The sequence below is a fragment of the Centropristis striata genome, chromosome 14, assembly GCF_030273125.1.
Source record: "Centropristis striata isolate RG_2023a ecotype Rhode Island chromosome 14, C.striata_1.0, whole genome shotgun sequence".
Lineage (NCBI taxonomy): Eukaryota > Metazoa > Chordata > Actinopteri > Perciformes > Serranidae > Centropristis > Centropristis striata.
Genome location: NC_081530.1, coordinates 29,129,369 through 29,143,042, shown reverse-complemented (window position 1 = coordinate 29,143,042; position 13,674 = coordinate 29,129,369). Strand labels below are relative to the sequence as shown.

At 40.1% G+C, this 13,674-nt stretch overlaps 1 protein-coding gene across 1 annotated transcript; it reads left to right on the top strand.

The window, feature by feature from the left end:
- The first annotated feature begins 111 nt into the window (after positions 1–111).
- On the top strand, positions 112–12,540 carry dync1li1 (dynein, cytoplasmic 1, light intermediate chain 1). The gene is made up of 13 exons (XM_059350466.1): positions 112–268; positions 507–580; positions 2,693–2,809; positions 2,931–3,161; positions 3,530–3,684; positions 4,333–4,426; positions 5,048–5,183; positions 5,271–5,382; positions 5,608–5,667; positions 5,806–5,850; positions 5,952–6,039; positions 6,143–6,265; positions 9,387–12,540. The coding sequence occupies exons 1-13, from the start codon at positions 165–167 to the stop codon at positions 9,503–9,505; spliced, it is 1,458 nt and encodes a 485-aa protein (XP_059206449.1). The 5' UTR covers positions 112–164; the 3' UTR covers positions 9,506–12,540.
- The last annotated feature ends 1,134 nt before the right edge of the window (positions 12,541–13,674 follow it).

Genomic DNA, 13,674 nt, shown 5'->3' with positions numbered 1-13,674 from the left:
CCTGCTCTGTCTCTTTGCGGATGAGATCATGTCATGTCTGGAGCACGGAGCCCAGCTTTGTGCGGGCGGACCACGCCCCGGCCCCGGCGTGCGGTGCACCAGGCTAGGTTAGCAACACAGCTGCTACATCCGGGCGCTCTGCTCGGTTTACAAGCCCTGCGAAGATGGCGACTTCAGGGAGGAGTGCATTATTATCCTCCACATCATCTGGACCTAAGAGCACACTGGAGAACTCCAACCCAGAGGAGGATGACGGACAGGACTTATGGTGGGCGAAACGTTATTTACGACGGGTTATTATGAGCGGGGTCTGCGGGCGCGGAGGGTCCATTGTCCTGGGATGAGGATGGTTTGACAGCTAGCTTGCTAACGAGGCTAGCTAGCATCAGCACCAGACACAGCAGCACTAGCTCGCTTTAGCTCCTCGCTGTCAGTCGTTGTTTGTTAATGAATGAAGGAAGGAGCATTGTTTTGGTCGTGTTGTAACGGGGCTGTTCTGTCTGCAGGTCCACCATCCTGAGTGAAGTGTCAACCCATTCAAGATCTAAGCTACCGTCTGGGAAAAATGTCCTGGTCATGGGTGGGTATCTGTGTGTGTCTGCAGTCTCCTGGTTAGCCAATAAGCATCGTTAGCTGGGCGATCATCTCAACCTGGTGACTTAATTCTGCACGATAGCTAAGCTAGCTTGCTCTGGACTGAGGGTGCTTTTGTGTTCATGCGGCTGCGTCGGCTACCATAGAGAGACAGGTGTGTTGTCCTGAGTGCCTACACGGACGCACGGACAGGGGGGCGCGCGCACACACACACACATAAACACGCGCGCGCGCGCACACACACACACACGCTCCCTCATCATCTTATGAGAGAGAATCGGCCCGCTGTGAAACACTGCAAGTCATTCTAGCATCCAGTGATGCTAGCAGCAGCTAGGTGGAGATGATGCTGAGGGGACGAGACAGACCATCAGCCTGTGTGTTTTTTTTCCACGGGGGTTTTATGCGACTGAAGCAGAGAGGGTGCCTCCCCGTCTCGCTCTGTCCTCGTGTCCCTCTGCTGTCCAAACACAAACACTGTCTACACATCCGTCTGAGATAATCCGCAGCCTTGTAACCGTTCCAGCTAATCAGCAAGTTGGTTGCTCGATGTATACGGCTTTGCAGCCATTTGTCTGTTATGCTGCCCATGACAACACCAGCAAGCTCTGCTTCTTTTTCATGCATTGAGTCCCCCTGTCGACATAATGTGGCAAAGTGCAAGAATGGCTGCAGCCTTGACCTTATAACAGACACTGTAACAATAACAATGTGAGGCTAGCAGTAATGCCAGGACCAATGCAGGCACAGTCCATTGTCAGTAAATATACACTTATATTAGGCCTGATGATCCTACAAACTGCACTGATCTATGATGAGGCTGTGTGGCTTGAATCAAGTGGATTGTTTACAGTGTGACACATATACATAATTGTTTATTGCTGAAGCATCAGGTGATTTACAGAAAATTAGGGATGCACGATATAGATCAGTAGCTATAAATTATTTGCTGATAATGGTACATTTACGTTATTATATTATTCAGATAATGAATTTAGAGCTGATAAATTTTCGGCTGATAATACAAAGCCAAATAGGTTTACTTAACAAGGACAGCATCAACATACTGCAATACAGTAGGTGGTGGTGTCTTGTCTGCAGTGTTGAGTATTTAGTACATGGACATGTCTGATTGGACAGATTATGTCAAAAACATTTAATTAGATTTCTTGAATTTAAAATTCTCTGTAAAAGCAAAAGTATGTTTGTGAAGAAAAAAAAAGAATAAATAAGAGTTAGAACGGTTTTATATTTTCTTTGTTCACAGTGATGTCAGTTAGATTTACTGAGGCCACAATTATGGAATATTAAATCATCCGTCTTTGTCACTAAATTTCACTTGGCCTTTGTTGTATTCAGGTGTGCACTTACTGCAGCTATTGAACTTTGTTTTTTGAATGCATGCATTTATTATTATTTTTATTTTATTTTCACGATTCTGCATCCCTACAGAAAATATAACTGAATTTTTTTTCTTCTCAATTATTAAGTTAATTTTGTTTTTTTTTTAGCAAAAATTCTACATTTTCTAGTTCCAGCTGCTATTTTTGGGTTTTGAGCTGTTCGTTGGGGTTTCTGATATTGTGATGTGTGATTGTCACTATTTTCTGGCATTTAAAAAAACAAATTATTTATAAATGAATCACCAAAGTAATGTGCAGATTAATAGTTAATGAAATATCATCGGTTGGATCCCGATGTTGGTGCAGTTTTGTGCAATCCTAATTTTGGATATTGTGCACATCACATCCTTTCTATTACCCCTCAGTAAATAATGATAAATAATAACTTTATATATATTTATATAGTGCCTTTCAAGAAACCTATATGACTAATACAGCTCATAGAGTGCAGCAGCATGCATGGATAAATAGTTCACCTTCAGCAGTGTGGTGTGTTTCAGTTAGTATGCTACTCTTCATCTCTTCTGCTAAATTAGAATTCTTGCTCCCTATTCAAACTGAAAGCATTCATGGTTCAGGCACTAAACTCCAATATTATTATCATTATGGCACTGGATGCTGATGGATGAAGCTCCTATTGATAATTTGTTTACTATCCAAAATTCTGTATTTGAACTGGTTTTGTGTGTGTTTAGGGGAGGTCGGCTCGGGGAAGACCACCTTGGTTGCGAGGCTGCAGGGGGTTGAAGAGTTCATGAAGGGGCGTGGCCTGGAATACCTCTACTTCAGTGTCCATGACGACGACATTGATGGTAACCAGCAAGTCACTGTTTGTCTGAAAGCCATGTAGACCTGTGTTTAATTTTTTTTTACACTATAGGATACCTTTTAAAGGAATTTTTCTCATCTTTTTGTGTGTGTGTGTGTGTTCAGACCAGACTCGGTGTAATGCCTGGGTGTTAGACGGAGACCTTTACCACAAAGGTCTGCAGGGAGTAGCCGTGCCAGTGGACTCAATCGGAAACACATTGCTGCTGATAACGCTTGACATGTCGCGGCCGTGGAACGCCCTGGACTCTCTCCAGAAGTGGGCCGCTGTTGCTAGGGAACACATCGACAAACTCCGGGTCGCCCCGGAAACGCTGCGGGAGCTGGAGCACAGACGTGAGTCATACTGACAGCAGTCGGACTGACGACTAGATAAAGTTGAAAACAAAGTAAATGTCAGAGTTTCTTCACTGCAATGCTCTTGGTAGCATGAAAACACTTCCCAAAAGAGGAGCCTCTTTATCGAAACCTTTGTAAAAAGCTTTACATTTGACCTTTCAAGGGTTTTGTCTGAGGGTGCCCAGATGTGGGAATGATAAACCCACATGTTTAAGTACTTTTCTAAGTATCAGAAACTGCACTTGAGCCCTACAACAACACAGAATACTGGTGAATGTGAATGCAAATTAACGACAAACGTTTCCTTAGAGTTTTTCTTGTTGTTTGTGTACGTTAATATTGTTTGTTTGTTTGTGTGTGTGTAGTTGTAAAACAGTTCCAGGAGTACACAGAGCCAGGCAGTGGGGAGGATGGAACCCCACAGAGGAGGAGTGAAGAGGAGGAGAGTGTACTCCTGCCGCTGGGAGACAACACACTCACACACAATCTGGGAATACCAGTGGTGGTCGTCTGCACCAAGGTACACACACACACACACACACACACACACACACACACACACACACTGCTGGCTGATTCACATAGCTTTTGTTTGGAAGCATGTTTTTTTTCCTAAAGTCTTCTTTGGGTGCTTTACATTATTACTGGACTAATGAAGCCTGTGTATAATTGTTTTGGGGCTTTATGATTGTGTCGGCTCATTAAAGACACTGTTGCGTTCATTAACTTCACTTTATTCACTTCAAGCTTTATCGTACGCTGCACATAACAGCTTAAACACATGTCCCGACTTTATCGCCACAGCTTTACATACGGCAAGCTGTCTTATAAACTGCCGTGCTTACTGTAGCAAGCAACCGCTACAACAATGTGGCTCTCACACAACAGATGGCAAAGGGAAGAGCTTCTGCGACTGTTGCCTTTTGAATGTGTAACTAGAGGCTTTTTCAACACGTGCACCATCTCAGAAAGAGTTTTTATTTATGTAGAAAGTTTTAAATATTGTTGAGGTTTACTACAGTCTACTACAAGTCTAAAATTGCATGGCCTCGTTTTTCCTTGCAAGTATCAAAAATTGTATTGAATATTTTTTCGGGTATTGTGTAAAATGTAGAAATGACAGTAAAATAAAAACTCTCATGTCCAACGTCTCCTCATCTGTCCTCAGTGTGACGCCATCAGCACATTGGAGAAGGAGCACGACTACAGAGACGAACACCTCGACTTCATCCAGTCTCATATCAGACGTTTCTGTCTGCAGTGTATCCTTAACCGAACATTGTTTCTGCTGTGAGCCAAAATGTGTCCAAGCAAAAATGAATAGTGTCAGAAAAGGAAAATGAAAGTATTGGTCACAGAACAGTATTCCCAGAGGTTTTAATGGGGCTGTTGATCAATACCTCTGACTCTGCAGTTTCCCCTGTCAGGTGCTGAAATTTAAGACATTCATCCACAGTTTGGCCTGAACTTTCCTCATGTCCAACTGTTCAGTGATGAAGGATGGTGATACAACTGAGTGACCGGCGGTACAAGGTGTTTTGTTTTCAGGCCAAAGGCAAAGGTCCCAGCAGGAATGTTATTGCAGTATTTTGGCCACTGTAAGCTGTATCTGAAGCGTTGTTGTTGTTGATATTGCTCTGTTGCTAAGAGACTTCCATAAAAGTTATAGATTACCCAGTACTGCTTGAAACAGTTTATTTTTCTGAATCATTCCTCTAGTCAATGCTGAGTGGAAACTGCATTAGGTTTGCAAGGGTTATTGCGTTTTAAATGAACCAAGAATCCGCTCTGCTAGATTTTCTGTCACTGCAGTGTTTTTTTTTCTCCTGTTTTTATAAATGGTGTTGTTTGGGAAAATAAAACAACCTTGACAGCCGTGTCAGACGGGGCGTCTCTGGTTTACACGTCAGTGAAGGAGATGAAAAACCTGGACATCCTGTACAAATACCTGGTCCACAGACTCTACGGCTTTCCTTTCCACTGCCCGGCACAAGTGGTGGAAAAAGATGCTGTCTTCATGTGAGTCTGCCTTCTGTGTGTGTGTGTATATAGGACCTTACAGTGATCCTTACATGGTGGTTCGTAACCTCTCTTCTGCTCTCTCAGTCCATCAGGTTGGGACAATGAGAAGAAGATCGCCATACTTCACGAGAACTTCCAGTCAGTAAAAGCCGACGACAGCTTTGAGGAAGTAATAGTCAAACCGCCAGTCAGAAAGGTACAGGCTCCCACTAGAAACGGCTACGTTTGATGGATCCCTTTAAGCCAGCTAATCTAACAGATTGATTACTGCTGTAACGCTATGTATCATCACCTTCTGCATCATTTTTCACAGCGATGGTGCTAAGATATACTCAATATCCCTGCAGGCATCATAATGGGTTTCATCCAACGAGGACTGGAAGTGTTTTTTTAAATAAATATATTTCTTGTTTGTCACCAGATTGTACATGAAAAGGAGATTCAGGCAGAAGATGACCAAGTCTTTCTGGTAAAACTGCAGGTTGGTAAACATTTCTGTTGTGTTAACCTCAGTTGGTTTGCTGCTTTTTTGGTCCTCCAATAAATCTGACTTAAGGGTCCTGATATGTTAATTAAATACTAATTGGCGTGAGTGTGCATATTGTGCTCTAATTTGCAGTCGCTGCTCGCCAAACAGCCTGCCGTGACAGCAGGGCGACCAGTGGTAAGAGCTTTTTTTATTTTTATTTTAAGTTTTGGCTCATTAGATAGAGGAAAGCCCTCTCTGGTGTCCGTATGTGTGAAAAAGACTGTCGTCGTTCATAGGACACCACCAGTAGAGCACCCACCGGCTCCCCCAGGACGAGTAATCGCTCCGCAGCGGCTAACGTAGCAAACGCCATGCCACAGTCGGGTACGTCACACTTTTCAATGCTTCACACAGCCACATATGACCATCACTCAGTCAGTGCAATGCTTTGCGTATGTGTTTTAACTCTGGTCTCTCCATTCTGCAGGTCAGACCAGTGAGGGCGTGTTGGCCAACTTTTTCAACAGTCTACTGACAAAGAAGGCAGGGACAGGGGGGCCTGGGACGCCAGGCGGTGGTAACAACACCCCAGGAACAGTACGCAAGTCAGGTGAGAGTACGGCTGCTGTGATGCTCTGGCTTTGTTGGATAGAGAAAATGTGCTATTTTATTCAGGCATTTTTGGGATTTAAAGCACACAATAATGTCATAAATTTGTGAAAATGTAGAAAAAATTGCACTTATCCTTAGCGAAAATGTAACAAAAAAACAATAATTCACCAATGATGTGATAAAATGTCCTGACTGATATTATATTACCATTTTTTTTTTACCTTCACAATGCAAAGTGGTGGTCATTTATTATCAGGAAATAAATCACCAGGGGTTTTAAAAGTACACATTAATTTTACTTTCCTAAAAAAAAAGTTACTTTCCTAAAAAAAAAGTTTAAAAAAATGTATTAAGGTCCACTTTTTTCTTCATTTCAAATTCAAAAATGTTCAACTAATTTGTTTGCCCGATGTGGCATTTTACATGTTCGATCAGTATAAGTGCAAATTTGACTACATTTTCAGAAGAGTGTTACATTAATGGGTGCTACAGGGTTTAAAGCCATTTTTTAGTTTCTCCTCATCAATCAGCTTCTTTTTGGTTTCCACCTCCCATCTGCCATCCTTCATTTTCTCACCTCTTCACTCTCCTGTCCTCCACTCCAGACATGAACATAACATATGGTAAAGAAAAAAAACTCCAAACGCCCAACCTCTGTGTGTCTGTCTCTTCATTCCTAACTTTGCTCACAGTCTGTTGTGTAATCTCATATCATTAACACCACTCACAATGTGTGTATGTGTATGCACTAGTCAGAGGATGCTGGCCACGTTAAGGTGTGTGTGAGAGAGATCTTCCTCATTTAATTATTGCTCGTGTATGTCACTGTTCAATCTCAGAAGCATCCCTATATTTCATTTGACCCTTTCCCTCCCCCGAGCCTCCGACTTTCTCCAGCATCCGCGGAGGAACAATGCCAGGATCAAACTTCCTGTAACACTCATTTACTTCCTGTGCAAACACACGTGGACTTTGCTGTGTTTGTTTATTTAGATTAATAGATTAGATCATGTGAGCTGTAGTTCAGGAGATGATCCCATGGCTATTGAATTACTTTTGCACCATATCCCTTTTGTTATGAGGAAACCGGTTTGTTACATCAGTTGCATTTTCAAACTTAAGCACCAGCAAAGTGTGTGTTTCAGTTCTTTTATATATATATATATATATATATATATACATACATATATGCATACATACAGTACAGGCCAAAAGTTTGGACACACACCTTCTCATTCAATGCGTTTTCTTTATTTTCATGACTATTTACATTGTAGATTCATCAAAACTATGAATGAACACATGTGGAATTATGTACTTAACAAAAAAGTGTTAAATAACTGAAAACATGTCTTGTATTTTAGATTCCTAAAAGTAGCCACCCTTTGCTTACTAGAATATAAGACATGTTTTCAGTTCTTTCCCACTTTTTTGTTAAGTACATAATTCCAAATGTGTTCATTAATAGTTTTGATGAATCTACAATGTAAATAGTCATGAAAATAAAGGAAACACATTGAATGAGAAGGCGTGTCCAAACTTTTGGCCTGTATTGTATGTGTGTATATATACCCAAATAGGTGTAGTAATTATAGTCAAGGCAAGATCCTTAACTATGTAAAAATTACCTGCAGAACCACCAATATGTCTCTGAGTTTAACTTTTTCCTTCACCTGTGTGGTAAGGGGGGAAAGTGCCAGTCATGCCAGGATCATTTAATTTGATTGATTTAATGACGATGCACTCCTCATGCTTCCCCCCCCTAATACACTGTCTCCGTTTTTGCTCCTCTATATTTTTTTTTTTTTTTTTTTTTTGCATGTTGCATTGCATTTCTCATAACTAACATCTGCCACAAACATTGCACATGATTCTAACTAAGGCTGGGCGATATGGGAAAAATATATAACTTGATATTTTCCAACATGTTTGGCTTATACTGTTTGTATATTGTATACCTTATATGTATTGATTCTCTGTGAAATGTTTTAATGTTTTTTTTTTTAAGTTTTAGTTAGAAACATATTTTTTTTAAATGCAGCTTTGCTCAAAATTTCAGTAAAAATGATCTTTTCACCATTGGGTCTGTTTTAAAGTAGGTACCTAGAGAAAATGATACAGTGGATCATACTGGTATTGCAATACTGTTATACAATAGTTAACAAATGGCATTTCTCTGTTGCGATAGAGAGAATTTTAAAGGTATATTTGATATATTTAGAGCAATAAAATCTATGATACAAATGCATTAGAAAGCAGGATAATGAGAAAGGCAACCCAGAAACTCCATTTTAGAAGAAAAAAATATCAAACAAGGAAGAACATATTATTATAAAGCTGTTTTTTAATAATGGTTAAATCGTTAAAGAATGATGACCGATATTTTGTCCACTGTAAGTATTTGTCGGGGCTTTAAACAAATAAAGATACAACCCTGATTCCAAAAATAGTTAGGATGCTGTGTACAACATAAAAACCCAGAATACATAAACTTTAGACAGTATATTCACAAAAAACAAAAGTGAGTCAGTTTGAACATGTAGAATATTGTCTTTGAACAGTTTTTGATCGATTATATATCAAGAAAAGATCAGTAAATTATTACATTCTGCTATATTTACGCTTAAAGCATCCAACATTTTTTGGAATCTGGGTTGTAAAATTTAAATATGAATTATTGTAATAAATCTATATAAACAAATTGCCCCATATGGTATAAATACCATAGAAATTCTATAAATTAACATTTATAAAAGCTAATCTACTCAACAAGGTAAAGTCAAACTATTTTCCCACCTCAATTACAGTACCCTCTGTCTGTTAACTAACTCCTTTTGTAGCAAATGACATGAAATTACTTGAGTCCAGTCTTGTGAAATTTTTAGGATTGGATTTAAAGAACAATACTTACACCCTGTTAATATCACCCCAATAATACTATTGTGAATGTTTTGCCAATACTAATTTCACCCAGCTCTTATTGTAACCATGTGTAATTGCCTTTGTGCTTATTGTATTGTGCCTTCACTCAAAGCCGTGTCACTTACCGCACTGCTAAAATACTAATTTTTCTTTTGTTCTGGTACTAATCTGAATGTATCTACCCACGCTCGATGCAGGCTCCAAGCTGGGCCTGAGCGATGTACAGGCGGAGCTGGACCGCATATCCAGCCGGGAGACTGACTCGGACTTACCCAATGCCAACGATGCCCCTGCCACCGACGGCCAGGACACATGAAGACCAACACACTCCACCCTGCTCTCCTCCCCCCTCCCTCCCCCCCTAACCATCTCAGTCACCTTCCCTTGTCCTTCCTCCCTCCACTCCATCACAAAGATGCGGGGAGAAAGAGGGATCTAGGCACACAGTTTCCCCTCCCCATCATCTTTCACTTTCTCCTCAAGGAGAAGAACTCACCCTCTCGTCCCCCAACCCTTTTCCCTACCCTTGTCTCCCTCCCCCCCTCCCTTCCTCCCTCTCTCCTCTCCTCCCGGCTGTTGAGCTGAGGGCGAGTATTTGTCACTGTTACATACAAGACTGTCTGTTACATGAGAGTAAATGGGTACGGGGGACCAATGGGGTTGTGGAGGTTGGGATGAGAGGGAGCGAGAGGCAGGTTGAAAAAGATTGATTACAGGAATGAAAGCGAGGGTGTTTTATCCATCCATTTCTTGTGATGGTTTGTGTTTTTACTGTAGGAACTACTGAAGGGTGCATTTTGAAGAAACTGCACTTAAGGTACTATAGGAATGATTGTGTGATTGTGTGTGTTATGTATGTGGGGCAGATCACGCTTGGCCAGAGGAAGAGATTGAGGAGAAAAAATGCCTAAAATAAAATTGCAAGCAGTCTTGTTTTTTTTAAGATGAAGGGACAAACATACCAGTATTTGTGTGCATGTGTGTGTGTGTGAGAGAGAGAGAGAGGGGGGAGAATGACGCAGACGGAGAGAATTAAGGAAGTTTCTTCAACCTAGACCTGTATGTCGAGAGATTTTTGGCTGTTTGCATTTCAACCAAAAGTTTAAAAACATGACTATGCTCTTACACTACAAGCTCTTAAAACAGTGCATACACTATTATTACAGCAGCACTGTCTGCTAGACTACATGAACCAAACATAACAGAAACAAATAGATACTTCAGAATCACACTTAAACACTAGGCCTGTGCAAAGGGCACCTAAGGTCCATCATGGCACCCAGTTCTACAATTGGCCAAACTTCCCCTCACGGTAGATACTGCTCAAACCTGTAGATAACAGACAGTGCACTGAAAAGGGAGGCTGGTAGAGGGATGTAGAGGGTAGGTGGGTAGGTGGGTATGTAGGTGGGTAGGTGGGTAGCTGAGCTTTACTTGTACAGAAAGACGCACTAGTGATTCAGTTCCATAGTTACTGCGGGCGGGGCGGTGGGTGGGCAAGGGGGTCAGAACAAGGGAGGGTCACACCAAGAATGTACAGTCATTGTCTCGCTGATTGGTCCTGTTATTTCAGAGCTCTGTGTTGGCGTTTGTATAATCAGATCTGTTAATCAGTCAAATAAAAGGTGTATTTATTCGGATTCATCCATCTGGCTTCTCTTTGTTTTTGTTTTTTGTTGTTTTATTTTTTGACCAGTCATTTCTCTTCTTCTCATTTTGAATAAAAAGTTATATTTTGTGTCGGGGGAATTGTTATAAAGGCAAAAACTGCCTACTAGGGCTGGGCGATAGGATGAAATATATCCCCAGAATGATTTTAAAATGTCCATACTATATTGTTTTCTATCGACATGAAGACAAACCAGCATTATGGCAATTTATAATTAGCAGCATATTTCGGTACAATGTGAAAGATTTTGGCCGTATTTCCCAGCCCTGCTGTTCACAGCTGAGTTTACTTCATATAGAAAACTGTGGTTGGACCATGTTGGTAAGCATCCACTTGTCGAAGTGACCTTGTGAATTTTTTTTTGCTTTTTAAAGAATAAATTACTGAAAATGATTTAGAAATGGCTGAAACACAACAAGCATTTAGTGTCATATGCACTACTGTTTTGAGTTCAGTGCAGGCAGAAACAAAAGGAAATGGAGGAGGAGAAGACAAAGTAACAGCTTAAAATAAAAAAATACAGTTCTGCATATTACACTGATGATGCTCATTGTGTTTTCTGTGAACTCTTGGACATATTGATTCTATTAAATCGCCATTTGTGATGCCCTTGAGTGTTTTTTAATCAGCCTTGTTGAAGGCCTACTTACTAGCCTTGACAATAACTCAAATTTATGAGCCTCACCACTAAGGTCATTGCTGCCGGATTATTGCATTGTAAGTGGTTTTGGGTTATTTTTTGTTATTAAAGGCTCTGTTGCTACTGCTGCTGTTGCCTGGCAGGTTCTGATCTCTCACCGTTGTAAAGGGGGGCTTGGATGATTTGCATTATTTATGTACAGTAAATTTATACAATAATACAGTGTAATGTATCTGAATAATTTCTCTGAATATCACGATAGGGATACTGTTGTGTGCAGCTTACTTTATGGCTTCATTCTGTATGTATTTTCATCAGCTCTGAGCAGGTAAATGGCCAACAATACATTTCAGATCATTATCATGAGAAGACTGGACATTACCTCATACCTAATATGCACCTGCATGACATTTCAAGGAATAAGAGCGACTAACTTTGCCAAATAAACAAATACATGTTTAAGAAAGGGTTTTGCTTTTCTATTTTATAAATAAATCTGGGTCTGTGTTTTTGAGGAGAGGTTGCTGATTGCCAGTCTACTTGTTTGATGGTGCCTTTAAGGCACATGGTGCTTAAAATAGTATTTTCTGTTCGCCCTGCTACATTTGTCATTACTTGGGAAAATGTAATAGACTTGCTTCTCTCTCCGTCACAGCTGGAGACAGTGGATGAGCTTCTTATAGCTTCGTATGGTTTTATTCTGAGGGTGTGATGTTATAGTGCCACATACTGACAGAAAAAGCAGAAAATAATGAAAATCCATAAGCAGTAGCTGAAATAAATGTCACCACCCTATGATTGGTTCAATTTAAGCAGTGTATGAAAAATATATTGTCATATTTCCATTTTCTCTGGCAGCATGTGGTCAGTTATTACACTTCCACACTCTGAGACGTGCAGCTGTTTTATTATTAGCCTGCTACACATTTTTGTCACTGTTTGAATGATTATATGAATAGAAAATGTTCTAAGTGATTATTGTGGTATAATAAATGGTGATACATTTCCTTTTCCCAGTATTGCAGTATCACCTTTGAAAGTTTGGACTTTGACCTTTCCTACATAGCACGTGTCGGACACATGGACAGGGGCTCTTATATATGACATTCTTCTTTATTGCTTTCATTTAATATCAATACATTTTCTTTTCATATAGCTATTTTTGCCAAGAGGCTGAAATAGAAGCAAAAGTAGATGCATTTAAGTTGATGTTAGATAGACTGCTGTTTTTCAGGCATGTGCATTGCATTATCACAGCTAGTGTATGGATAATTGCAAAATGAAGATGCACACATAAGCAATTGTATACAACACCAAGAAGAAAACATATAAAGACACATAAAAAAGCCTATATATAGCTGAGTATGTCTCAGATTTACTGCCTTCAAATTTAGTGGATTTAACTGATTAGATGTCACATGTTGTGCAGCACGTGCCCAGAAAAAGAACTGTGGAGATAAATGACCTTACAATCAGTGTTTTGTTTTCATGAGATCAGTTCATTGGTTTCTATGGAAAAGTGATATTCAGTCACAACATCCTTTATGGTTAAATTGTGTGGTTTTCTTCTTCCTTTAACCACTGCAGTTCATCATTTGCATATAAGTCCCAGTTTAACTAAGTGTAAGTGTGAGAAATGTTGATGAGAGAGATAATAATAATAATAATACATTTTATCTAGAAGGCGCCTTTCTTGGCACTCAAGGACAACGTACAAAAGGTAGAAAAAAAGAAACAACAATAAAATACACAAAATTAAGAACAATGCAATAGATTGGACAGGGCAATTGTCATCAGAGGGAATAGGCAGTTTTAAACAGATGTGTTTTGAGTTGTAATTTGAAATGGGGGAGTGAATCAATGTTTCTGAGTTGGGGTGGTAATGAATTCCAGAGGCACCTTTCATGTGTCGAATTACGTCTTAATTGATTAAGGTAAATGAATGAATGGTACTGTCATGTTAGGGGAAATGTTTGTGCCTCTGAGTTAACTGCATGTTAATTAACCCCCTCCTTCATATCACAGCAGCTCATGAATCACATTCCTTTCTAATGAATACTCCTCACCCTCCCTACCACTACAGCAAGTATCACACATCTTTAATTTCCATTGGTGAAAATTGTTACAACTGAAATGGCCGATTTCTCTTAACATTTAAAAAAGCATCAATATCTGC